This window comes from Helicoverpa zea, chromosome 31 (assembly GCF_022581195.2).
Source record: "Helicoverpa zea isolate HzStark_Cry1AcR chromosome 31, ilHelZeax1.1, whole genome shotgun sequence".
Classification (NCBI taxonomy): Eukaryota; Metazoa; Arthropoda; class Insecta; order Lepidoptera; family Noctuidae; genus Helicoverpa; species Helicoverpa zea.
In genome coordinates this window covers 14174851-14201775 of record NC_061482.1, presented here as the reverse complement: position 1 = coordinate 14201775, position 26925 = coordinate 14174851, and the positions used below count along the sequence as shown (strand labels likewise).

Sequence of the window (26925 nt, the reverse complement as noted above, 5' to 3'; positions counted from 1 at the left end):
GCTTTCTATTACGTCATGATTTTTCTATGGTGGATTATCGAAGTAGAAATTTTATTTGTAAGGTTCATGTTAACAGTACTTCCAAAGCTACCTACAGATTTTTGGGGAAAAACAAATAAATGCAAATATAATTTTCTCCATCGAGATTAATTATCCAAATGCATCATTCAATTAGCTGTTAAAGCTGAAACGGCATAATTATCATATTTCGAGCGTCGGCGGCATTACATTATACATTTGATAGCATGTAAAGCAGATAAAACTACCAGATTTAGCTGTTTAACAGGAAACTATCGAATCATTTACCGCGTAAATGACATAACTATTGTATTAATCATGCTAACAGTACATAGGCATACATTTAAAAAAGGAAGGAAATTCAAAATTCCACATTAAGACATAATTAACTAGAACTTTGATTGTTTGGTAAAAAAGTAGAACATAAACACATGAATAATTTACCATTGTGTAGAACCCAATCGGTATTTTTGTGTGAATTATAAATAACAATATAATGGGGTTATAACTTGCTCGGTACTGTTGCACCGTGCAGCATAAAGCACGTGTGGATATTGTAAGAGCAATCCCCCTTGTACCAATATTATACTTAAATCGAGTTTTTGATACAAAGAAGTTACTTTGCTGCAAAAATAAGTCTGAGCTGTGCAGTTTGCAGGCACCTCCGTGATTGCATTACGGTATTATTATATAGCAATCTGCATCTGCTCTTGACATAAATCGCTTAGTCACTTTTGAAGGGGGACTGCTCTCGCTGTTCGCTCACCTGCATGTGATGCCGAATAATAAGTGTAAAACTTTACATACGGAACAATATGCTTAGTACATAGACTTATAAGAGATATGAGAATACCCTCCATTATTGAACCATTTACTTAGTGACAGGGATTACTTAAAAGGATGTCTGAAATGCTGTCTTCTTAAATTTATTCTTCGAAGCACAAAAACCGTTAATTTGACTTCATTGAATGAGCTGAGACTTTGTACTGGTATGTGTAAATGCAAGTGCAGGCCATATGCTCCAAATAGCTGATTGCTTTATTGTCATCAAAAGGTTCAAGTTAGGAACAGCAGCGAATATACAAATGAGCTGTAGGTATACTAACTTTTAATTCTATAATTTTATTAATCTTCGTGAATTTGACTTTTTCTCTTCTATTGTGACTTTACAGTTTGCAAATAGTTTTATTCTCCCGCTATTAAATATCGATTATAGTGTGCCAACGATTAGGGGAGAAAGAAAATATGATGTTTAACTTTAACCATCTAAACTGTGGTTTCAAAATGAGTATGTCAAGTGTTCAAAACTAAGTAATAGAAAAATGAAAATAAAAGACGCTTGCCTCTCATTAAACAGTCCACACAACTGCACCAGTGCGCTGATTCATACATTTGTGTCAATGGTACAACAGTATTCATTTCCCTTTTAGACGCCGAGATTAGAATACAAGCATTCCGATTAAATTACGGTTCAGTGGAGCGGACCACAACATAACTTAAAATCATCACACATTGCCGTTCCCATGTGCTTGAACGTGATGAGAGCGAATTAAAATGTTTGTCGGTTGAGGCACGTACAACACTAAATAGATCAGGCTCGGTTGAAATATGCACGCGGATTTATGCGAAAGCGACGCCTGAACTAATTGCTTTGCGCATGACTCTATTTAGAACTGTCATAGAATGTTTCCAAATATAGCTTGATTATTTACCGCGTGAGGTTAATTGAGTTCACTTGTTTTTGTTAATATTCAATTACATGTATCGGTAAGATACACCAATAGTTACAGTTCATAGAGAATATCAAGACTCATAAACAATGATGCTCCTAGCATGGCTATTGTTGTCCACATGTCCGTCAATTAGTGTCATCACATTTGACAAGTTCTTTGGTCTCTGAACAATGCGGGTATAGCAATGTGATTTTTTTTAAGCACAGACATGGCGTGACATTGGCGTTAAATAACTGTTGTTGTTACAGCGTTCAAAGTTATTTGTTTTTTTAAATACTACTTTGGCCACATTGCTTTGAAATAATTATTTAAATGAGTAAAAATAATACTTGAAAGCACAGTTCTCTTTATTCAACCTACTCTGATACTTACAATATTTTATGAGACATGAGATCAGGGAACAAGTAACCATTTCCAGAAAATATTAAATTAATCGGTAGCATTACAAGTTGATAGGCAATTTTCTTTTCGTAGAATCTCATTTAAAAATAATGTGATTTTACTTTTTTTAAGATAAGACGCATATTACGATGTTGGAAAATGCACACTGAAGGTTAGATTTGCATCATATTAATTGCAGTCAACGCATAAAACATGTTTGTTGGTACGTTAGGAATTTACTCGTATCAAACAGCGAAGTATCGCCAAGCAATTTTATCTGGGATTCAGTTTACAATAGAGCACACTTTGTATTACTCAGTGAGCATGTTTCCCGCACAAGAGTGAGGTTCATTAGTCATTATTAAACCGATATGTACGATAGTAGTATTCGCGTAATTCTGAGCTTGTCACGCCTGTATTAGAAGTGGGCTCGACAATGGCCCAACTAGGTCAATACTTAAACCGTTGTTGGCCTATTGTCGCATATTTGCGCTGCGTACTTCTGCAGAACACACTATCCGTACTTATTACTATGTGTTTCCAGCGGTTTTACCAGTACGCCGACGGAACTTCACGCGCTCTGCATTACTTCACAGTGCCTAGATTTTTCAAAGTTTTCGGAAACACAAAGTTACTGTGTTACACACACTGTTTGTGTCCACGATATCATTTATGTTATCAACAAATGAAACCTATCCTGCCAGAGAAAAAAATATTGTCATTTAATATTTGAATTGAAAATAAAACAAAACCACTAATGAGCGATCTTAAAACAGAACATTATAAAGAAAACAACCACACACTGATCAAATACTCATTAGTAATTACCAATATCGGAGGAGACAATACACAATTCCCTAAGCTTTATAATATGTCTGCGAAAAAAGATGAGTCAAGCTCTGGTTCACTGTTTTGCTATTCAAAGTACTTCTTATATGTGGAGCTATTGTCAATATTGCAACCTAATGTACGGATTATTTTTCCGCTGCGACAATTTCGCGTCTCGTTTAAGAAACATTTTTTATTTCAGTGCCGGACGGACTTAAATATCCCTATATGTATGGGTAAAATAGGTACGTATCTAATATACTGGTTCGTAAAGTTATGCTCCCCTATGCAGAAAACCAACGGTCCAATTTAAAGTTTTGAATCATACCTATCCATGAAACGCAAGCAAACTATTAACTAATTACCTATTTTGTGATGAGTATTCGTAAAAGCTGGTTAATAAGTTACTACCAATTAATACATTTTACTGCCATTCATGGTAAAATTGATACCATAACGTGAAGACTCCCTTTTTTAGAGTTTACCTAATATGGAAGATGTATCACTGTTCGAGGCAGTTCCTATGATATCATATGATTCTAACAACACGAGCACTGAGTCAACAGCTTCTTGGACCTTGACACACAGATTATATTACAAACAGTTTACTGTACACTCAACTTGGAAAAATGCATACTAACTATGAAACAGCTTTGTTAAACTAACAGGTTAAAATTAGACGGTTTGTCATAGCTTAATAGGTATTCGCACAGCGTGGCAAATTAGGTAAAAATAACGCAGTAACATAATAAAAACTTTGTTAGGTACATTTAATTTCATTTGTTTGCCATGAACATGAGACCTTAGTTGATATTTTAGTATTCATGTAACAAAGCGGATATTAACTGCCGGTTGCATCAAAAATATCACATTACTGAAACCGAAACGGTTACTGAAAAACGGCTGTTATTAATATCTACATTCATACAAAGTAAAAAGTATGCAATTTATGTTTATACCGAATATTGAAAGGAAACCCGCATAAGTAGGTATAGTAGGATACCTATGTAATTCTGGAAGCCGTTTGCACGTGAAGTAGCAAAGATATCACAACACTCCCAAACATTTATGTGATATTTTTGATACTGAATGTTATAAAATAATTTCGATAAACAATGACTGACCTTCAAATAACACCAGCCGCACCTAGTGAACTCTGAAGTATACTTGGTCGCAAAGCCACAGGTCAGATGTTCTGCGATCTTCTGCGCCCAGTTGCGTCGCTCCGACGCGCTCGCGCAGCTGAACAGGATCTTGCGAGGAGAACTCCTCATGCCCCCGGAGCACACCAACAGCTCGAAACAATACGAGTTGCTTGTTGTGCTGTCACAAAATTACATTATACTGTACATGTGTCAAGGAAACCAAATATTATAGTGTAAAATGTAATTTAATTAATTAAGTAAGATACCTAATGTTGAATCTGGACAATTCATGCATATAAAACAATAAGTACATTTAAGATTTATTAATAATATTTTTTAATTTGTACTTCTCTTACTTGCAATAATTAAATACTTATAAAACAATATCACACATGTAATTTAGTACCCATAAAGATTGTAAATATTGTTATAATATTATAATATGCAATCATGTTATACAAATAAAACAGAATAAACAAGTGATATTGTCATGTTCCTCTATTCAGGAAACCACATCAGTTAATTTTGGTCTAACATCATATTTACTTGCAAGGAAAACTGAAACGGACTGTATAACCATATAGGACAATATTTTTGATACTTTTATTTTCTCTAAAATATTGTTTTTCATATTTTAACTCACCTAGAAGACAGCGGCAGCACAATTTGGACGGAGTAAATATTATCCAAAGTGTAAGCTTCTTTCAATATTGAGTTTGTAGGATCTGAGTAACACATCATCTTTTGATCAGACAGTACACAGTACCGAGTCTGTGAATTTTTAAACAGGTCTTCAACAACTCCTGATACAATCCTTGTCAGCATACCACTGAAGTAAGGTACTGGTAATGTGTTCACCGGAGGCCGCTCAACACATTCAACTTTCTGCGGTGCAGGCTTTGTTGACTTATTTAGTTTTTCAAACTTAAGCATATGAGAGAACTTCTGCATTACAGAATTAGTTGGTTTTGCATCATCTTCAGCTAGAGACTTTGTCTCAGCATCAGTTGCGACAAACCAATTAGAATTTCTATCTTTATCTACTACAGTTAACTTGGTTGGCTTTGTGTCATTGAAAAGACTATCTGAACGCTCTGGTGGGGTTGGTGGATTAAAATATTCACTTTCATAAAACTCAAAGGTATCATCTGTGTTATCTGAAGCCACAATAGTGCCATAAGTGTCACCAATCAAGAAGGATTCAAGTAATATCAACTCATTGCTCACTCCATCATACTTTTGTGTTGATGTACTTGATTGCAGCGGATCAAACTCATATATTGTACTTTTACTGGCTTTTTTTGGTTCATTATTTGTTAACTCTTCTTTTGTAGGAGTTTTTGCTCTGGTTGAAGATTGAAATGGCAATGTCCAATTCTCATACATAGAATTCTTTTTCATAACTTCTATGGACGCTGTTTCTCTCTTTTTCCTTCTCTCTGGGATGTCTGGACTAGAACCGATTGATGTGGAGCTCATGGAACTAACTACACTGTTAGTCCTGGATGGTTTTGGAATGTCATAAGTCATCTGCTCACTTTCTAAAGTTAAACTGGAGGCATTTTGTTCAAAATCTCTGCTCATGTCATATGAGAAACTACTCACAGAATCAGTATTATCTGAATTACTGGAGAACAGGGACAAATCATCAAAATTTGTAGTATTTAAATGCATGTTGGGATGATCTTGGATGTTCTGTGCAGCCACTCCATCATTGTGGAACCTCTTTTGTTCCAGCAGAGGAGAGTTGAATTGTAAATTTTCAAACAAGCTTACATCAACAGCTGGCATTGAGACACATCTTTGAGGATCAGTTTCATCGAGACTGTCTGGTTTCTTTGTCCGTCTAAGCCTGAGCCCGGCCGTTCTGGTTCCTTCTATCACAGACTTAGTAACCGAGTTGCGCACAGCCCGAGATGTCGTCAGAGTTTTCTCTAATGTATCTTTAGCAAACTTGGAGCCGTCCTGGATTGACCTTTCCAACTTTTCGTTGGCAGTTTTTGCAGAATTACTCACTTTCAATGCGACATCATCCGACAGTTGCTTAGAAACTGTACTTATGGACTTGAATATGTCAGACGCGGTAACCCGGTCGGTCGGCTGCGGCAGCTTGGTGCGAGGGACTGGCACGGGACGTGTCATGAGCTCTGCAGGAGGCAAAAATGCACTCCTGGGCTTCGGCACCGGCGGTATATCCATCACTTTGACTTAACGCGAGGCCACTATCACGAAATTACTATTTTAAAACGACAGATATCATTGTTGTAGTATCCAGTTTAAGCGCAACACAAACAAAAACTAGAATGACTCACTGAGAAATGAATTACCCACATCACTATGACCTGATTAAATAATTTGAGTGACAAACATGCGTAGCACATTCACTAACACACTTGCAGGAGCCAACGGGAACTATTTTAATGAAGGCACAACGCATAAATACATAGATTATCACTACGATTTGTTTTCAAAATCATCTGCGCTCACACACAGGAGCAGGCAGCGCGAGCGATTGTGCGGTAGTGTTGCCAGCTGGGAAATATTATCTCTCAGTGTTGCGATATTATAATTCCTACTAATATTATAAATGCGAAAGTAACTCTCTGTATGTCTGTCTGTTAAGCTTTCACGTTTATACCACTAATTTGATTTTGATAAAAATTGGTACAGAGCTTTGGTACAACAGAGTAAATGAGGCAACAATTTACGCATGTGTGCGTGTAGGTGCAGTTTTACATCTGTGGTGCAGTTATACACTGCGCGTTGACGTAAATAATGTTACCACTTTCTACGATTCTCCCATGAATAATGTAAAAAAATAGACTAATTAAATAATTTATTTCATTTAGTTATTACCTTTTAAATAAATAAAAAACACTCATTGAATTAGAGTCAGGCGATAGTATGTTGTATTTAAATCAACTCAGTTAATCAAATAATCTAGGAATCAAAAAATGTAGGATTACACGGAATTCTAAAAAAATTGATGTTACGTTGATGACCGTCATTTACTTATCAAGTAATAGCAGATAATATTAGGGGTTAAAGTATGAAATTGCCGTTTTATTCTAGTAGGTTTTTGAATTGCCATAGAGTCTTCATGGTTTGAGGTTTTCGAATGAAACTTTTATCACATGGTTTCTGGGATGTTTTTCTTTTTAAAAATGTTCAACATTTGATTATCGATGTTCAATTGTTTTTGTTATTCAACTTAAGAAGAAAGATGGATACTGCGAAAATTTTCGTAATTTTTGAATATGAGTTCCGACACGGAAGTGAACGGCAGAAACAGCCCGCAATATCAATGCTGCATTTGAAAAGGTGTCTGCTAATGAACGCACCGTGCGATTTTGGATTAAACCCTTTCGTGGTGGAAACTTCGACTTGAAGAACGAGCCACGAGGAAGACCGCCTGACAGGTGATTAACGAGGAATTAAGAGAGACGGTGATCGCCGATCAAACTACCCAGATACCCAGCCGAACACCGAATAATGTTGAAAAAAATTGCAGTAAAACAGCCACGACACATGAATCGACCTTCACCGTTATTGCTCCATGATAACGCGAGACTTCATACAGCAAGAGAAACCGTTTTAACTCTTCAGGAACTGCACTTGGAAACTATTCGTCTTCCTCTATATTCGCCAGACCTTGTTCTAACGGACGACCATTTTTTTTGTGATTTGGACAATTATCTGCGTGACAAGAAGTTTTCTTCCCAGGAGGCAGAACAAAATTTTTTCACACAGTTTGTGCAGTCTAGATCCTCAGAGTTCTATCGTAAAGGCATAAATGACCTTCCTATTAGATGGCCGCAATGTATAGATAATAATGGCAACTATTTTTATTAAATAAGTTTGTCAAAAAAAAAAAAAAAATACAATTTAGATTTTCAGTACAAATCGGCAATTTCATACTTTAACCCCTATTATTTTGGATAAGGGCTGATTATTGGAAAGTCAGAAAATGTTTATCCGCAATAAAAATGTTCATAAGAGAGTAGATACACAGAGAGTTGATAAGAGAGTATATAAGAGGAGTACATAAGAAGAATACATAAGAGAGTAGGTACATAAGTGGAGTACGAAATAGAGTTCACAGGAGAGTCCATAAGAGGAGTATGCAATGTGTTGATTTGCATCCTTGCAATATTCAAGGACGTAATTATGCTATTGATTCTAAGTATATTATAGTAGGAATAAATAAGGTTTTTTAGTGCCAAGTTATATCAAAATGTATTCAATAGTTTTGACGAGAAAATGAGTAGATAATATAAGAAAAGGAGAAACCAAATAGAATGGTGACTAAATATTTAGTAACATTATTAGCAATTGTGATAAGGTGGTCCAAATGATAACTCTATTGAAGATGTTTTTTTGTTATTAATAGTGCTTTATTTAGTGCAACAAAATGTTTCCAGTTACACCAACACAAGTACTATAAGAATCGCCGACCGAGGGTGTTGCTATAATTATTTCGTCGGGCGTTATTTTATCAAGTGAATTGTGTTTAAAACTTTTTAGGTACCTAAACTTAAATTTTGAATATATATATACACACTGATATTATGTACCTACTTATTTATGGCAAAAGGTTATGTGTTTATTGAAGGGAAATACAAGCCACAGATACCAAACGCAGACACAAATACCACAGAATGCATCGGTATTAAAAGGCTAGTAATAAAAGCTCCGACAAAAAAAAATAAGAATTGCCCTTACTCAAAATACTAAAGCTACTGACTAAAATACTGACTTTCCGACTACTTTTCTCCGAATAAAAATTACGAAACGACCAAATGAGATACTAAAGTCTTCGAAAAATAAACATCACTGTCTGTTGCTATAATACTTTTCTACCAGTATAAATTACGTTCTACTGAAAACTATGCTTTGTGATTTTTAATCTTTACTTGCTTACTATTAATTCATAAATTACCTTTCATATTTCATAGGCTTGGTGCCATTTTAACTATATAATATTATACTGAAAATATTATTCTCAGTCTTCGAAAAATAAACATCACTGTCTGTTGCTATAATACTTTTCTACCAGTATAAATTACGTTCTACTGAAAACTATGCTTTGTGATTTTTAATCTTTACTTGCTTACTATTAATTCATAAATTACCTTTCATATTTCATAGGCTTGGTGCCATTTTAACTATATAATATTATACTGAAAATATTATTCTCAGTGGTTAAACAACACTAAAAAATATATAAAAATGTGCTTGTAATAATAACTTTTACTTGCTTCATATATCATGAATTTTACTTACCACGGGTATGCTTCGATATCGGTACTTATTTCAGGTTCATGAAAAAAATAGAATTAAAGTAGTATTTACGCTTTAATCTAAAACCAAGTAAATTTTGGTTTCCTAGAATATTTTTAACCGACTTCCCAAAAAGGAGGAGGTTCTCAATTCGGCCGGTATGTTTTTTTTTCTATGTATGTACATCGATTACGCCGAGGTTTATAGACCGATTTACGTGATTTTGTTTTTGTTCGACGCGGAATAGCTGCCAGTTGGTCCCATAGTCATCAGGTTAGGATCTGATGATGGAAACCCTGAGAAATCAAGGGCATCCTTCGAAAGTTGTAGACATTTGATCAACACCCAACTTTTATTTCGACGATTCTTCTTCACCGGTATTGATGAACCAGCTCCCTCCTCTTCCTCCTCCGATCCAGAACTGTACACGGGTACCTCATCCATATTTCGTAACAATACTAAGTTTCCTTAATAGATAATAAGTTAGTAGTTTCCATAGTACATTTATTAGTAATTTTGGTGATAATACGAAAGCAAAAGCAACAAAAAACTATTTATTTTCTGAACATAAACAGACGTAACATGCAAGCATCGGTCGTTGCAAACGCACTAGCTCGGATCTTTCGAACTCGCATACTAAAACAGCCGAACGCGACTCGAACCCGATCGCGTGTGCCAAACAGTTGAGGTATTTTCATTTTGTATGTCTCTACCAGACCTCGGGACTATAGAGTCCCGGATTTTTGGGAGGCGAACGTGGGGCCGAAGCCAACACGCTGAAGCCCTTTTGAGACAACTTTAATGAAATGGTGACACAAAACCGACGATTATCCCTGTATACACTATAGAAATGTACCCAAGGACAATCCCCGGTTCTGTGCTATACTATTGCTAACTGTGGATGAAAACTACTTGGGCTATTGTGATGGGATGCTAATGGACTGGGAATGGGGATAACTATGGGAACTATGGCACCTGCCGATAACAATGTTTGCACACGTAAAAATGGCAGGTGGAGACTCGCCAACTCACTTACTGGGCCCCCGGGAATCAGTCGCTAAATCGCAACAAGAGGGCAACAGGTAGATGAGTGGCTGAAGGGTGAGGATACCTCGGCGGACTTTAAACGCAGATCACGCGCTCCCTGTGGGTCCAGCATCACCGGCCCACTCGCCACTTACCACGAGGCACCTACCCTCCGAGCGGGCTGCTAACCCTACTCTAGCGACTCCACTCTGACCGGCCGATGAAGGCAAGCCAAGAGGCGGGAGACCTATCCCCCGTCATGCTTCACTCCGGCAGGCCGGAGATGGGGGACAGTATACTCTCCCTGGAGCACTCGGATATATAGCCCCGCGGGGTCGCTACTCCCCGTCATCCGCCTCAGATGCCCTGCGGGGCGTATTTTCATTATTATTGAGAGTTAAAAAGTAAATTTAATAACCAACAATAGAAATTATAACAGTTTATTTATTTATTTAAACTTTATGCAACAAAAATATTACATAGGCGGACTTAATGCCATAGGCATTCTTTCCAGTCAACCTTAGGGTGATGCAGAGAAAAACAACAACAACAAAAACACAAACAGTGAAACAGTTCATGCAAGTTGTAAAAATATGATTATTTTGTCAAAACCTCTGTTGTCGGTAACTTAGTAATTTTGTCGGAAGTTCAGTATTCTAGTCGGAACTTTAGTTTTATTATCACTCGAAGATCGATTTTTTTTTAGGAGAAAAAGTTATTTGAACCTGCTCATATTTGTAGTTAAAACTGATATTTTTTGTCGTTTATGATTTGGATTTTTTGTCGGTAATTCATTATAACGCTGGTTAATAAGAATAATAGTCGGCCACAGATCGCTGGAGATTAATTTGTTTTTCGGAACCATTATTATTATCCATATTAAAATAATGGCATCTAGGTCTATCTAGAAGTAAGCCGGCTTTTCATTATAAACAGTAACTGTATTCATATTGTATCGCGTTTCAGTTCAAGTATACCACAATACTTATTGGAACTAAAGAACGCTTCTGTACCTAAACGACTAGCGTCTACCTTCTAAGGTAGGTGAGGGAACGAGAACTTCTCAGCATTTGTACTTATATTCTGTATGAAAAAAACATGATTTCACCTAGGTCTCATTTCAAATTAGTTCAGGCAACGAATATGCAAATATTATAATATCTTGGTGAAAACTTATTCTACCCATTCAAAGCACAATGAAGATTTTCATCCGATTGACACAGACTAGTAAGAGACGTTCAGACGATCATAAGATATTACTTGCTTTGGCGAAAACATGAATGCATCAACAGTCTGTAATCGGCTTATATACACAATAGGCCCGGGTAGGCAGGCACGCAGGGCTGCCTGGTGTAGTCACCTTTGTTATTCCCTAAAGGGGGTACTGCGCGACCAGGTAGGAGTCTACGTTAGTCTACGTTTCAGATGTCTGTGATGAAAGCTCTTATTGTTGAAACATTCCCATTGATAGATGGTAGGTACTTAGTACAATTAACTAAAATAGTAGGCAAAATTAATGATTAGCAAGTTCCATAATTCGTAAGTTAGGTGTTAACGATGGAATTAGTTTTTGTTATTTTATCTTTTGTATTTTTTACCCTTTGATTTTTGTTGTAATATTTTTAATTTCATTAAACTAATAAATTGACCAACGAGGGCGAGGCTCGTACGCATTCCGAACTCCTTGCAGTACTGGCTGCAACTAGCTGTTTACTTTTTAGTTTGTCTTTTGTTTTGTTTTTGCAGTTGTCATCGCGCCGTCTCGCAGCGAGCCGCCCTCTCGTTTTTTCTTGACTTCTTTAACTGGTTGTTTTATTTTAAGGCCGGGTTTTCACTCTTTCCCGGTGTTTACCGCAAACTATTGATACAGTCCACCTCCCACCGAGCACATCCGTTGGTCCTTCGAGCCGGATCGTTCCAGCAACTCGGATGTTTCGCACACCGCCTACGGAGAAAAATAAAATGGTGAACACGCGAAGCGCGGCGCGCCGAGAACAAGAGGCTGAAAATCCTCCGCCTACTAATGTAAAGAAGTCCGAGGCTAGCAGAAGACCATTGGTAAAATCTCCTTCTGCGAGGTCTTCAGTGAAGGCGAGGAGGGCACGATTGATACTCGAGGCGGCGGAACAAATGGCGCTTCTGAAAATGGAACTCATTGAAAAGAAGCTGGCTGCCGACCTGGCGAAGCTGGACAGCTGCGGCTCGCAGTCGCTAGCTGATGGTGAACCTGGTGAAGAGGAAAATGCGTCTCGGATCGAGGAGTGGGTGAAGACACAGCGCGTCACTAGCTGTCACGACGATGCGCTGCGCCCGGCACAACGGCAAGACGCTGTCTTGCAGCAATTGGATAACGCCGGCCCATCCCAGCTCGGGAACGTGCAACCAAACCAGAGCGGTACTGACGACGGCACTATTCACATGATGGCATGTGCGCTTAAGGACCTCGCCGCCGCCACCGCAACCACCAACGCCAACCAGGCAGAAACTAAGCTGCTTAACCGACTGTCTATGCCAAAAGACTTACCGAAGTTTGACGGTGACCCGCTTGATTGGCTACAGTTTAAGCAAGCATATGAAGAGTCTTCTCAAGTCTGCAAGTTTAGCGACCGAGAAAATTTATGTGACGTCACTGCGTGCGGACAACCGCATAATCGCTTGCTGCACTACGTGTCGACCGCTGCCGCCGAAGTCGTCGTCGCCCCAAGCACGGCGACTCAATCTAGCAGTGTACCAACTGAAGTGGTAACTCACGTTAACGCCAACCACAACGAATGGTCAGTGCGGTTGAAAGTGGTTCCCGTACTTATTCACGGACCTAATGATGCATTCCGTGCAAGTGCACTTCTTGACGACGGCTCCAACGTCTCATTGATTAGCGCATGGGACAAGAACGAGCTAGTGTGTGCGGCAGAACTAGTGGACTTAATCGTGTCTAACAAACTCGGTGAGAAGATTCATGTTAGTGCGCGTAGTGTCAACGAACTGAGTTTGCCTGAACAAGGGTCAGTGAACTTTAAGTGCGAGACCTATGACCACTTACGCGATATTAAGGACGATCTGTGTGTTACGTCACAAAAACCCGATGTGCTTATAGGGCAAGATAGTTACCATTTATTGTTACTTTTAGAGACACTAGTAGGCAAGCCAGGCGAGCCGTGCGCCCCCCGCACACCATTGGGTTGGTGCCTGCACGGCAGAGTACCGGGTACTCAAACTCAGCACACCACGTTGTGTGTGTCGGACGTCGCGCCTGTTGTCTCCGCGACCGACGAGCTGGATGACGACGTGCCACGCTACTTCACGCTGGAGCCAATGGGTGCTTCACCATCAAAGCATCAGCTGTCGGCTAATGACCTCGTCGACCCTACGAGTGCTACGAGCAGCGCTACGCCCGTAGCAGACAACACCAGTGCTACGCCGCTGTCGACGACGTCGCTCAAGCAAACTATTATGAAGCCGACTAAGCTAAATATAGCAGATATTGCCACACGAGAAAACTACGATTGCTCGGTGTTACAAGATGAGTGGCTACAGGGACCTGCCTTCTTGTATAAGCATCCGGAATATTGGCCGTTAGATGTTGTTGAACCTGCGAACAAAGAGTTATTAGAATGTGTAACAGTAATTGATAACACCATAGAAAGCTGTACCTTACCTGTACCTGAACCTTCACGCTTTTCTTCATGGCTACGCTTGCTACGAACAACAAGTCGAGTACTTACCTTCGTTGATAACATTATAAAGGCCATCAATAAGAGAAAACAGATAGCTTCCACCTGTAATCTGAATGATGACGTGATGGACAGGGCTGAACGCTTACTAATAAAGCACTCACAGGCTTTATCATTTGGAAAAGAGATTAAGCTACTTCAAGCGTCTACGGCACTACCTACTTCGAGTAAGCTACTTACCTTATCTCCGTACCTAGATGAGCACGGAGTCCTGCGATGTGGAGGCCGCATCAACGCTGCTCCTGAAATAACTCCAGACGTTAAACAGCCTGTTATACTAGATGGTCGCAGTCACATTACTCAGCTGATTGTGAAGCATAATCACCAAAGAGCGTTCCACGGCCACCAGGAGATGGTGGTAAATGAGCTGAAACAGAAGTACTGGATTATACGTATTAGACCTACTGTTAAACATGTTATTTCAAAATGCATGCTGTGCAGAATCAGGCGTGCACAGCCTCGACCTCCTCGAATGGGAGACTTACCTGAGGGACGATTGGCGCATCATCAGCGTCCCTTTACCCACACTGGAGTGGACCTGTTCGGACCTATGGAAGTGACCATAGGACGCCGCCGAGAAAAAAGGTACGGCGTGTTGTTTACCTGTCTCACTGTGAGGGCTATACATGTTGAGCTCGTAGGAAGCCTTACCACCGATGACGTCATAATGGCTCTCCGACGAATGGCAGCGAGACGCGGGTGGCCGCGACACCTTTACTCGGATAATGGTACTAATCTGAGAGGCGCCGACAAGGAGTTGAAGAAGTGTGTCTCCGAATTGGATGAGAAACTCTTAGCTGACGGAGTACAGAGTTATAGCATGACCACTACATGGACGTTTTCCCCCCCTGCCAGCCCACATTGGGGTGGGGCATGGGAGCGACTCATCCGCTGCGTGAAAAACGCACTGAAGGTCGTGCTGAAAGAGCGAGCACCTCGAGACGCTGTTCTACAAACTCTCATGACAGAGGTTGAAGTGATGAAAAATAGTCGGCCCCTCACCCATGTGAGCGTTGAGCCGAACACTGACGAGACATTAACACCCAACCATTTCCTCCTTGGCTCATCCTCAAACCTACCGACTATGGGCACCTTTGATGAGTCAGATACATTCTTGCGCAAACAGTGGAGGATTGCTCAGCAGCTGGCTAACTCATTCTGGCGACGGTGGGTGAAGGAGGTGCTGCCGCACATGCGTCCGCGAAAGAAGTGGCAGCAGGAGCAGAGGCCTTTACAAGTGGGTGACCTCGTTTTAATTGTCGATCCCGCATCCCCACGAAACGTTTGGCCACGCGGCATAATTCGAAGAGTGATGCCAGGCCAAGACGGCCGCATCAGAGTCGCCGAGGTGCAAACAAAGTCGGGCATATTGCGACGACCGGTAGCACGAGTTGTGTATATAGCTATCGGGAATGAGTGCTGACGCACTGGGGTGGGGGATGTTAACGATGGAATTAGTTTTTGTTATTTTATCTTTTGTATTTTTTACCCTTTGATTTTTGTTGTAATATTTTTAATTTCATTAAACTAATAAATTGACCAACGAGGGCGAGGCTCGTACGCATTCCGAACTCCTTGCAGTACTGGCTGCAACTAGCTGTTTACTTTTTAGTTTGTCTTTTGTTTTGTTTTTGCAGTTGTCATCGCGCCGTCTCGCAGCGAGCCGCCCTCTCGTTTTTTCTTGACTTCTTTAACTGGTTGTTTTATTTTAAGGCCGGGTTTTCACTCTTTCCCGGTGTTTACCGCAAACTATTGATACAGTCCACCTCCCACCGAGCACATTAGGCTAGTAGGCTTTCATATGTTATTACCTATCCAAACTGTTCAACGAGTTTTTTTAAATAGATAGGTACCAACTAGCTTTTTTGAAACAACGTAGGCGACGCGTGGCTGACCGCCGCCGGGCAGGAAACAATTTTTCCGCCCTCAACTTTAGGTGGTATGCATTTTTTATAAATTCACACACTGTAAATTTTGACGACGAGTAACATAAGCTTCAGGCCCAAGTTGACCCGACTCCCAATCGCCCACAGCCAGAAAGCGCGCTCGCTCTGCAGAAGAAATTGACGTGTCAATCAAATTATTTCATACTAGCTTCTGCCCGCGGCTTCGCCCGCGTCAAGTTTGGTTATATCGCGTTTCCAAGAGAACTCTTATACAAGCATGAACTATATTATTTGTTGACATTTTACATACAGGAAGTTTATTATCCATATCTAAAATGTACACACTATCCTACTAATATTATAAACGCGAAAGTTTGTATGTATGGATGTTTGTTACTCTTTCACGCAAAAACTACTGAATGGATTTTAATGAAACTTTACAATAATATAGCTTATACATCAGAATAACACATAGGCTACAATTTGTAAACATATTGTTCGAAATACTAAACCTGCGCAGACGAAGTCGCGGGCACCAGCTAGTACATATACTTATACAAACTTAAACTACTTATCTTTATACAAAACTAAAATAAAGTACAAAATATATATAAACATAAAACATAATATAAAAGAGCATCGATAAAGAGAACTTCAAAAGTCCGGTATAAAAACCTTCCTATGTTCTTTCTCAAGGTCAACTCTATCTCTGTACCAAATTTTATTAAAATCAGTTCAGTGGTTTAGACGTAAAAGCGTAACAGACAGACAGAGTTACTTTCGCATTTATAATATTAGTAGGGATAATCTCTACATAGCGGCTCATCCCACTGTCTCTGGGAGGTTGGGTTGACGGGTGGATTAGTATATTCGGGCAGGTGATTTTTCAAACCCATACTTGACCAGTGTGGTAAGTACTTGAAATGCAGAATATAGAATTAATGAGATGTGAAATGCCATTTATTAATGAAGTCGTTTCATATCTAGTTTCTTTATTTTTAGATTGATTTCTTCCTTTGATTTATATCAACCTATTCATATTGAATAATCTTATTCAATGACCAGCATATTCAATAAATACTTAGATCTGTGTTTCACCTTTGTGGAAATATCTCTAATTTCACCAATATGAAAGGACTGACTGTGTACCTAGTGCCTGTCTACAAAAGTGTTTGTACAGACAGCAAAACAGCAAAGATAGATCCGCCGTAATGTTAACTAGAAAATGTATGTATTTCTCTTCGCCATTTCTGTCGTCTGCACTAACTCGGCTGATGTACTTAGCAATACTATTTAGTTAGGATGGAAATCCTTTGTCTGTATCAGCGGATGCATTAGTGCATATTAAGAGGACGAATTGGAATTTTTGGCGCCAAGGATCTCAATTTATCTCAGTAAATACAAAACGGATCAAAATACAACTTGGTTACCTGAAAGTTCAAGATATAAACCTTATTTTGTTAGACGTCAAAACATGATTAGGTAACTTTTATAATAGAGAAAAATATATCAAACATACCTCTTTTTAAAAAGAGATTCACATATTATGGGCAAACGGGACCGATTTAAGCCTCTTAACTTTTTTAGTAGTTGAGTATATACATACTCTTTAAAATTGTAGAAGGAATTTTTATCAAATTATCATTTCAAAATAATAAAATTACAAAACCATTTTGTCGCTTACGACTTTTAGTTATAAGCTAGCGCGCGTATTGTTATCCTCGCCCCGCTCAGACGCTCCGACCCCTTTTGGCGCCTTAGATGCGCGTGCCGGTTATAGAATTATTGTTGACCAATTCGTCGCCTTAACGGGACTAATCAGTCAATACTTGAGGATATTCGGACTGGGGCCGAAATACAGTCTTCAATCCTCGTTATACTGTTAGCCTGCAGCTCCTTTGATTAATCTATGACGGCTGTCGGGAGCACGAAACAATGCACCAACGAATAGTTCATTCAATTATTTGCCTGCGGGGGTTTGAAAAAAGTTACAAATTCTTTGTTTTTTGGCTAACTGTATGGGAAATGTATTTTTGATAGGCCAATTTGTTGAACTTCATTCGGTTGTTTTCTTTGCCATGTTTCGACAATTTTCGTTCTTAAGAGATGTCTCGTCGCTTTTTTTTAAAGTAGGTAGGTACTTTTGTACTATTGTTTTCAAGACATTGTCTGTCTCAAGATCGAAGCAATTCCGAAATCTAGTGTTTGTTTCGATAGAATTAGGGATTAAAATAGATTTGTTAAGTTCTCCCTTACAATGGAATGGAAAGGCGGGAAAGGGTTAGTTTGACATAAATATAAAATAAACAGTTGCCGTCTTACCACAAAAACTTTTAAACGTCAGTTTATGCCTTGTCTAAAAAAATGTTAAATTATGACGTTGACATATGGTTCATTTTGCAGCCAAAATTTTATTAGACAAGTGTAAAACAGGGTTTAAAGTTTTTGTAGTAAGGCCCTTAAGGTTTAAATGAAATTTTCAGTTATTGAATTGTAACCCACACGGTCCGACCGCCATAAGCCGATGTGTAGACTATCCATATCACTATATAACTGCATCCGTATCCATCATTTTATTAACCCACACATGAACACCTGAGGGGAGCCCGCCGGCTACGCAGATCAGTTTTATTTTAGGGTTATTTGACCCACCACCACCCAGCGTGGAAGATGGGTGGTGTGTATCAAATTATAGTCTAAAAATCACGATTGGGCTATTTTTTAAGTTTAGAAAATTAATTGGTTTATAAGTATTACAAAATAAAGGAATATTATCGAAAGACTTTCGGAAATAATAAATTACAGGTACAAAGGCACAAGGCGTAAATAACATTTTTCTCGGAACTAATTTCTAAAAGCAAATGTCGGAAAAGTTTAATTCAACAATGATATTACTCTTCAAGGCTTTCCTCCGGTGGAAGTCTCAGTGTTATAAATAAGTGATGCTTATGTAAATACTGTGGTGAAATCAGTTAAATGCTGTTGAAATAAGTACGCAATTATGTCTCGATCAAGAATCGTGCCTGTTTTGTGCGAAAGAGTCTTTATTCAGTAAAGAACATCAGCAAATCGATGTTATTACATATAAATAAAATATCAATTTCTTAGAACCGACAGCGTCGCAGACAAGGTGAACACCGTGGACTGCCGTCAATTGAGCCATATTTCAATAATTGGCCATTAGCCAAGCAGCGCATCACACTTGACGGCTCTGATTTAATTTTGGCGTCAGTTCACGATAACTTTATTCAGGTTTACAATGAGAATTCATAACATGTACCACACGGCAGTACAAAGGAGGTAGGGTGGACATCATTATCGGTGTGTCAGGAGCATTCAAACCTGACGGCTAGCCGTGAGGGTGCCTACCCTAGACGCATCTCAATTAATTGCAGTTGTTTATTATACCATACCGCTCTATACAGCTCAGGTAAGGTTGGCTGAGCAGGAATCAATTCAATACGTTCAATAGATTTGTATCTACAAGGAACGTATTGCGGAACCTGGGCCGACGGTTCGTTCGACTTTATGTCTTCGTAAAATTACTGACTGGAAAGCTTTTTTAGCTATGTGACATACTTAATACCAATAAAAAAAGATACCATACGTCTTGCTCCTAATAGCGCTTAAAAAAGGACCGTTGAAAGCTTAACTTCATTTGTAGGTTCAACATCATCAATGTACATCAATTAACCTATATTCCAATTAAAACCAGGAATCACAGTCCTCGAGAGATCAATTTACTAGCCGCTGTAAGCTTCCAGCGGTCAGCCCCCGTCTAGCCTGCGGTGTCGCACATCGAACCAAACGGATTAATATTTCCGATCTCTGACTAATACTTAGATTGAATGAAAGGTGGGTTAAAGGAATTTAAGACTTGATTTTAAATCAATACCAAGCAAATGCCCACCTTATTGATGAACGTCTATGTGGAGTTCGTGCAGTCGAAATGTTTACAGTTAAGAGTGTTAGCAGTTTGGTAGGGGCACTAACTATCAACTAAGGTAATTAAGCTAGTTGTGAAAGTTCATCGGTCGCTCGCTTACTTGCTCATTATAAGTTCGTTCAAATCACCAGTCACGGGATAGGTACTGTAAAACAATGTGCTTGACAACAAATTGTAATGCGTATTTTTTTCAAATCGTCATTAGATAAGAAAATATTTTTCTCAAAATAATGATAAGTAGTTACCAAATGACCACTGAACTTATTTTTTGTCTGTAGATACGAAATCCGTTTGCAATTATAGTGTTCAAGTGTTCTATACACGATCTAAATATGATCAGATCAGAGTTCCGTTTTTGATAAAGGAACACATAATATGATTCTTATTGCTTTGACTAAATTGGAAATATTGCCTGTCAGAGCTCGATATGAACATAAAATTGTTTTCTACGAGAAGTGGATCTGGTCGTCTATTGCACAGACTTAGAAGTTATTGTCTCGCACAGACAAAAGCACTTTTGAACGTTTTGTTTTGCTCTGCTCTTGCTGTGATAATAATATGTTTATAAATGAACCCTCTATCTATAGCGAAAGGGATCAACTTCCACTTAAACCAGTTTTCATCCGAAACTAGGCAAGTAAGTCGTATATTTAGCAAATTCTGAAATAAGGTCCGCGCCATGAAAGATCGGTCGATGCGGCGCCAGAGGCTATGCTTAGTAATTAAGTACTACCTAAGTATTGAAACTTTTATTTATTGAAGCGGTAAGACAGGTGGTACCGCTAGGTACCTAGTGAACCTATTAACTTTACTTGTAATTCGCATCTTATAAGTACTACACTTTATCGAACAGCAGATTATTCGATTCGTTCTGAATTTCCGTGCAATAAACAGCAGCTAAATTTAGTAAAAACTAATTGTGTCCAGTCTGAAGAGCAACCTCATTGTTTACCCGTCTGGCAATAAGCATCACTCGAGCTACACAACCCCAAACAAACATTTTCATTAAACATCAATAACATATCTAAATGTACGCCCTAATGAGTACTAATTGACGCAAATTAATTAAAATCCGAACATAAATTAAAATATGCTTTGGAGCAGTATAAATTAAATTCCCTTTGTATGGACGGTACACATATTTGCGGTGATGATCAAACAGACTGCACACAGGTACGCTTCACAAGCGCGTACTTACAAATCAACACAAATGAAAACCCATAGTCGCACAAATAGCGGTGGGCCAGCAAATATTTGTACTTGCAGCTCAAACGGAGGATGCACAACACAGGCCACACTGCCAAATTGAACATTTCTCGCTATAAACATATGAATAACAAATAAAGTCGACAAGTGCGCCTGCGGCCGCGGCCCGGGTTCCGTAGCTCGTTACCCGCAGTTTGTATAACAAGTTCCTGACACAAAGCCGCACTCTGTGTGTGACGTCGCTCCGCCAACTTGTCATAAACTAAGTACCTGATTAGCTTAATTAGTTTATTTCCTACTTATAATAATTATGCTTCACGGTAATGAGTACTTTATTTAAATATCAGAGAGTCATGATATTAGCTGGGGTAGGAGTGTAATGGAAAAAATAAGTAAATTCATAGACTGACATGAGTATTTTAGTTGCATTAATACCTACCTATTGCGTTCGCAATATTTCCTAAATAGGGACGCAGTAGTTCAGGACTAAACCCATTACACAGGTACAAAAAAAACGGCGATATCTAATCTGCAGACTCAATTGAAACAAAGCAGATTGCTGATGAGTTTTGATAACCTGTGAAATTAATTGCTGCAATTTGTTGGTTTAACTGACACGCAGGAGCGTGTTTGATTTCAGGATTACACTCCACAGGAAAGCGATCTCCCAATTCTGTGTGAAGCGGCTCTTTAAACAAAGTGTTTGTCCATTTCGGCCAATGAGCGCTAGAGCTCACTGAAACGTGATTCATTTACCATTTTAGTCGCCGTTTAACACGGAAATGTGTAAGCGTTAAGCAGCGCAAAGCGTCCGTTTCAGCAAATATTTTATTGAGCACGGACTTCAAGCTGCACTGAGTTCGTTCACAAAGTTAATAAAAGTAGTCGGAAGGTAGTCATTTGACGCTGTATTTAAGAACTCGGAACAAATTTTCTTTGACATCTGCCAGCCGTATAAAATGACACCGTCGAATGACAATCGGAATTCTATTGTTAACCCGGTAGATGCGCCCGGGAGCTGGTAATTTCCTGTTTGAACCTTAGTATTTAGGTATTATGTAGTAGGTACTTATGCAACTTAACTCTGATTAAAGAAGCGGGAAATGCGACAGGATTAGGTTTTTGTATATCAATGATATGTGTGGAGGATTTCACAACTCGCTCTTCTACCGCCCTCAGATGCCTTCCTGGTTTGTGCTTTATTTCAAAGCTCTTTACAATATAGCGCCAAAAATTCATACTTGCAGATACATACTTGTCATTTTAACATTTGCTTCCTGGTTCGGCTAGACCAGCCATTTATCACCTTATCATATTAATATATTATAATACTTACAAATGTATCCATAAGCAACAGATAAAGATTTTTTTTAACAATAGCCAGCAAAAGATAAAAGTTACTGTAATGACATAGTCATTAGAACTTAGTAAGGTATTGCGCCATGTATCTAATATCTTATTCATGTAGCCTAACGTCAGAACATGCATTTCACAATCAATATTACCTAGATATGCACTCAGGTTGCACCAGTGTTCAACGGCTTCAATTGTCAGCGTGGACACTTGAAGTCTGACAGTCTGACACTAACGACTCTGTCAGAACCCTTGCTTGAATCCGATACTAATGATATTTCGTGACTGTCATAGAATCTTGACAATATTGACGGGTGGATTCCGCCCCCGTGATATGCTTTCTCGAAGATACCTGTAGTGATATGAATAATAAGTGAACAGAAAATTGACCAGCGCATTTCATAATACTACTACTAATACTTAAGGAACACTTCAATTTGTTTGGCCGCGAATGCACAGGCAGGTGGCTTGCTTAGCGCCTAGTGTCTAGCGCGTCACCTAGCGAGTAGCCCAGTAAAACGAACGTTCTAAAATGAACGCGACCGGCTGCACTGCGCGCTTAGCGCCTAGCTAGTCGAATAGCCAGGATGAAAGCCGCTAGGCACTAGGCGCTATGCAAGCCACCTGCCTGTGCGTTCGCGGCCTTAAGCAGCGTTAGAAAACTTATTACAAAGATAAGCAGTATATAGAGTTGATAATCCATATTTTTCATAGAACATAAAAAAAAAAATAGTATAGATATATACATATTACTTATATACTGCAGCTACCGAAATAACTATGTATGTGTTATATATGTTACGTCATGTCGCAGCCAACTATTTAAAATAGTCGTTTAGTCAAATAGCTAGATGAACAATAACTGAACTATTTTAGACTTATTTATTTATTTTTTTCAATAAATTTTTCAGACAGAAAGTAGTCAAGTAAAATACGCGTCACTAGAATTATTGAAGACATAGAAATTGGCTAGAAATTAAGGTAAATCAGTTTTGCGAAGCCGGCGGCGTTATCAAAGTGTAGAGTTCAGTCAAAAGGCTAGGTGTTTGATTGAAAAGTTATTTCAAAAAGTTGACTGCGACATATGCAAGTCGTCACCCACACATAGACACAGTGGGTGGTGATACGCCCCTAGCTAAAGCCAGGGAAATAGCGCATGCGTCAGACATTTACCCGGCTATGAGCGTCCCAAGAGCTATTCAGTCACCCTCGACCCAGCACACTGATCGGTTCTTTGCTAACAGTTGTGCGGGACCCAGCGAGTGATACTCTCTAGACTTAAACTCAGTGTTTCAAGAATACCCGGATACCCCAGCAGCGAGAGATGGCGGACCAGGATAAACCAAGTAACTATGGCTAATACATTTATTTTATTTCAGCGACGCCAGATTCCAGAGCAGCCTGCTGAATATTCGAAGTTTGCATCTTTAGTTAACTTCTGACTTTGGTAGAGTTTTTCATAAATAAGTTCGTCAAGTTGCAGTCCGTTCTAGTTTTGACTGGGAGTGAAAACTTAATTATTGGATTTTGTTTTAACCTTTAAAATTAAAGATGCAATACTTCTTCGTTGTTTTTCGGGAGATGAATTTGTGTCGTTTGCAGCTTGCAAGGACGGAGATACTTAGTTCAGAGAATCACCTCACGAGCCTTTTCTTAACTATGTTGGGGTCGGCTTCCCAATGTAACAGTGTTTTACAAGGAGCTATTGCCTATCTGACCTCCTCAACCCAGTTACCCGAGCAACCCAATACTGGAAAACTTACTGACTTCTTACTACCAGTAACGACTACCAAGGATGTTAAATGACTAACGGGACCTACAGTTTAACGTGCCCTCCGAAACACAGTCATCACAGGTGTCCAAGATATACTGAAAAAGTACATACAAACTTAGAAAAGTTGCATTGGTTGGCCTGACCTGTTATCGAACACTTATCACTCACACACTCAGACTTGAGAGCTTGGTTTTACCCAGAAGGCCACCACGACTTCGACACCACAAAAAATCATTTTTTAACATACGTCGGTTCGGATTTTTCAAAAAATGCTTGTATCGGTTCGAGCTAGTTAAGCAACAGGTTCAGTTCCAAGTAGACAGTAGGTTTTTACCCGACTACAGAGGGTTCGAATTTTATGACAAAGAGTTCGACGAGTTTCTTTATTTTACAGCGTATACAATACGGGCCCTATTTGGTTAGAGTACTACGAAGTATTAGTAGTAAATACGGTACGATACTGTAGCGCATATGTAGGGACCGGGAAACTATTTTAGTTAGGCTCGATGATAGAGCTGTCAATTTCTTATAAAAAAGATTTATCTGTCTATTGTTCGAAATAATTTATATTTTTATCCGACCAACATTGAATAAAGTTGTTAAAACACTTACAAAAATTACCTTGAGGATTTTCCATCTTAAACTTTTTACTAACTTCGCCCTTTAGTACTACATTCGTTCTAACTTTAAAAACGCTTTGACAAAAAAAAAAAAACAAAAAAAAATAAGACATCCATTGCATCCCTATAAACTTACGATTATAATATTAATAGGATGGTTGGTACCTTTGTTGTACATGGTGTACCTTTGTTCAAGAGTCCGACTCACATTTGGATGGGTTTTTTCTTATTATGGGCGACAGAACTTACCAATACTTGCTGCTAATACTGATCTTTGTCTGTCAAACTGCATAACGGGCTTAGTAGTTCCATAAGAAAAGTTGTCTTTGACTTGAGAACTCTAAAATAAGTCAACTTCTCCAGTCAACCATTTAAATAAATATTTCAATAATAGAAAACCATTTTTCATTTTTCCATTTCCATTAAGTAATAGCTGTAGTACTACAGCTCTACTTAAAGTAAATTAAAGGTCTGGAAATTCTAAATTCCACTTTAATTATTTTTTTAACCAAAAGACGAAGTTCAGTTTTCAACGTACCAAAGGCACCAGATTATAAAAATTAAAAGTAAGAAATCCAATGTATCATCCGATCCTCATAGAGGTATATTAGAAGATAGAAGTCGTTTTGTAAATTCCACTCATATGGGACCTTTTCTTTGAGGATTTTTAAACCACTCAGAAAATTATCAAAATCTAAATGGAATAATTTTCTAATTTAGAATTCTGAATTTTATAGTTCAATTATCGTAGGGAAAATTGAAACGGCGTTTTTAAAAATTGAAATCGTATTTCGGAGTTATATATTATAGTACAAAATCAAATAAAATCGTAAACATGAAAATCGGAATTTAAAAATGATGTAGGTAGTAAGTATCAACTAATAACGTCTTGAACAAATTTTTATTACAGACAGTCTATTTGGCATGCATCATTCAGATGTATTCGGTTAGACTAGAAGCTGTCCCCAGTTTGGTCTGGAAAAGTCTAGACAAAAAAGTACACAATATGTTAGTGATTTTATACAAAATATTATAAGCATGGGATAAAATATTAAATCCGTCAATGATATACCTCACTAACTTTTTACGGTTATGATCTTTTATGAATAACCCAGTACTCACAAGTTCTGTGTTTAAGGTAGTCATTGTAAGAAAATACGTCCTTTTGGTCATGAGAAATGAAATGGCAGAAAGAGTTCAGGCATTTTCTTGGATAGCGTATATATGTACAATGGTATGTGAACAAAGACGTAGATTTTAGTAAAACGTTAACTAAGCGGAATTTTTGTGACCTCAGTCTTTATATCGAAATAAATAAATAAAAGGTACATACTTAATGGGCTTATACTTAATTCTCATTAGGCTGCCTGCCCGCCACAAATAATAGGGCCGACTTTTTATAAGACGTTCTTACTAGCTGACTGACTTATTGTAGGACGTGCGCGTTTCACTATTGGTATCAGTGTGTTCTAATTTTCTCCTACAAAAATCGGTCACCAATTATCGGACGTAGGCGGGCAGGCTTAAGCGCACTGCAAGCCGATTGGTGTAGCCCTGCGCTTGCGACTCTGCGCAATAGCTGCGTTGGCGTTGACACAGGTGCACCGCAGTCGTCCAAAATCGGTGGTGTAGTAAGGATGTGCCATGCTATCTTATTCCACTGTATACTGTTGTTAGTGTCCATCCAAAAATATACAGATAGAGGATGTAAACGCGATGATGCTCTAAGTCACCTGTAAATATTCGTCAAATCCATCATCCAAGTTGTGCTAGCTATCAATCCACAGTTTTGAATCATCAGGCTGAGCTAGATAAATATTATTAAGACAAAGGGCTGGTTAAATTTTATTTCTACAAATACTTTAAATTCGGGCTTAACATAATTTAAAAAAAATATTGTTTAATTGCTACGCAAATAGTTAGTCTTTAAAAAATAAAATAAAAAAGCTGTTTATTTCATGCAAAATATAGTTTTATACAAACCTTAACTTAATCTTA

The 26925-nt window shown here is 38.6% G+C and overlaps 1 protein-coding gene across 1 annotated transcript in view; it reads right to left on the bottom strand.

Annotated features, from left to right (window-relative positions):
• Positions 1-6605, bottom strand: part of LOC124644940 (arf-GAP with Rho-GAP domain, ANK repeat and PH domain-containing protein 2) — a 52655-nt gene extending 46050 nt beyond the window's left edge. Inside the window, exons 1-2 of the mRNA XM_047184636.1 lie at positions 4749-6605; positions 4085-4283 (exon numbers count right to left, since the gene is read on the bottom strand). Of these exons, the coding sequence (XP_047040592.1) occupies positions 4085-4283; positions 4749-6304 (1755 nt within the window). The 5' untranslated portion in view covers positions 6305-6605. The remainder of the gene's footprint in view (positions 1-4084; positions 4284-4748) is intronic.
• Positions 6606-26925: the final 20320 nt, after the last annotated feature.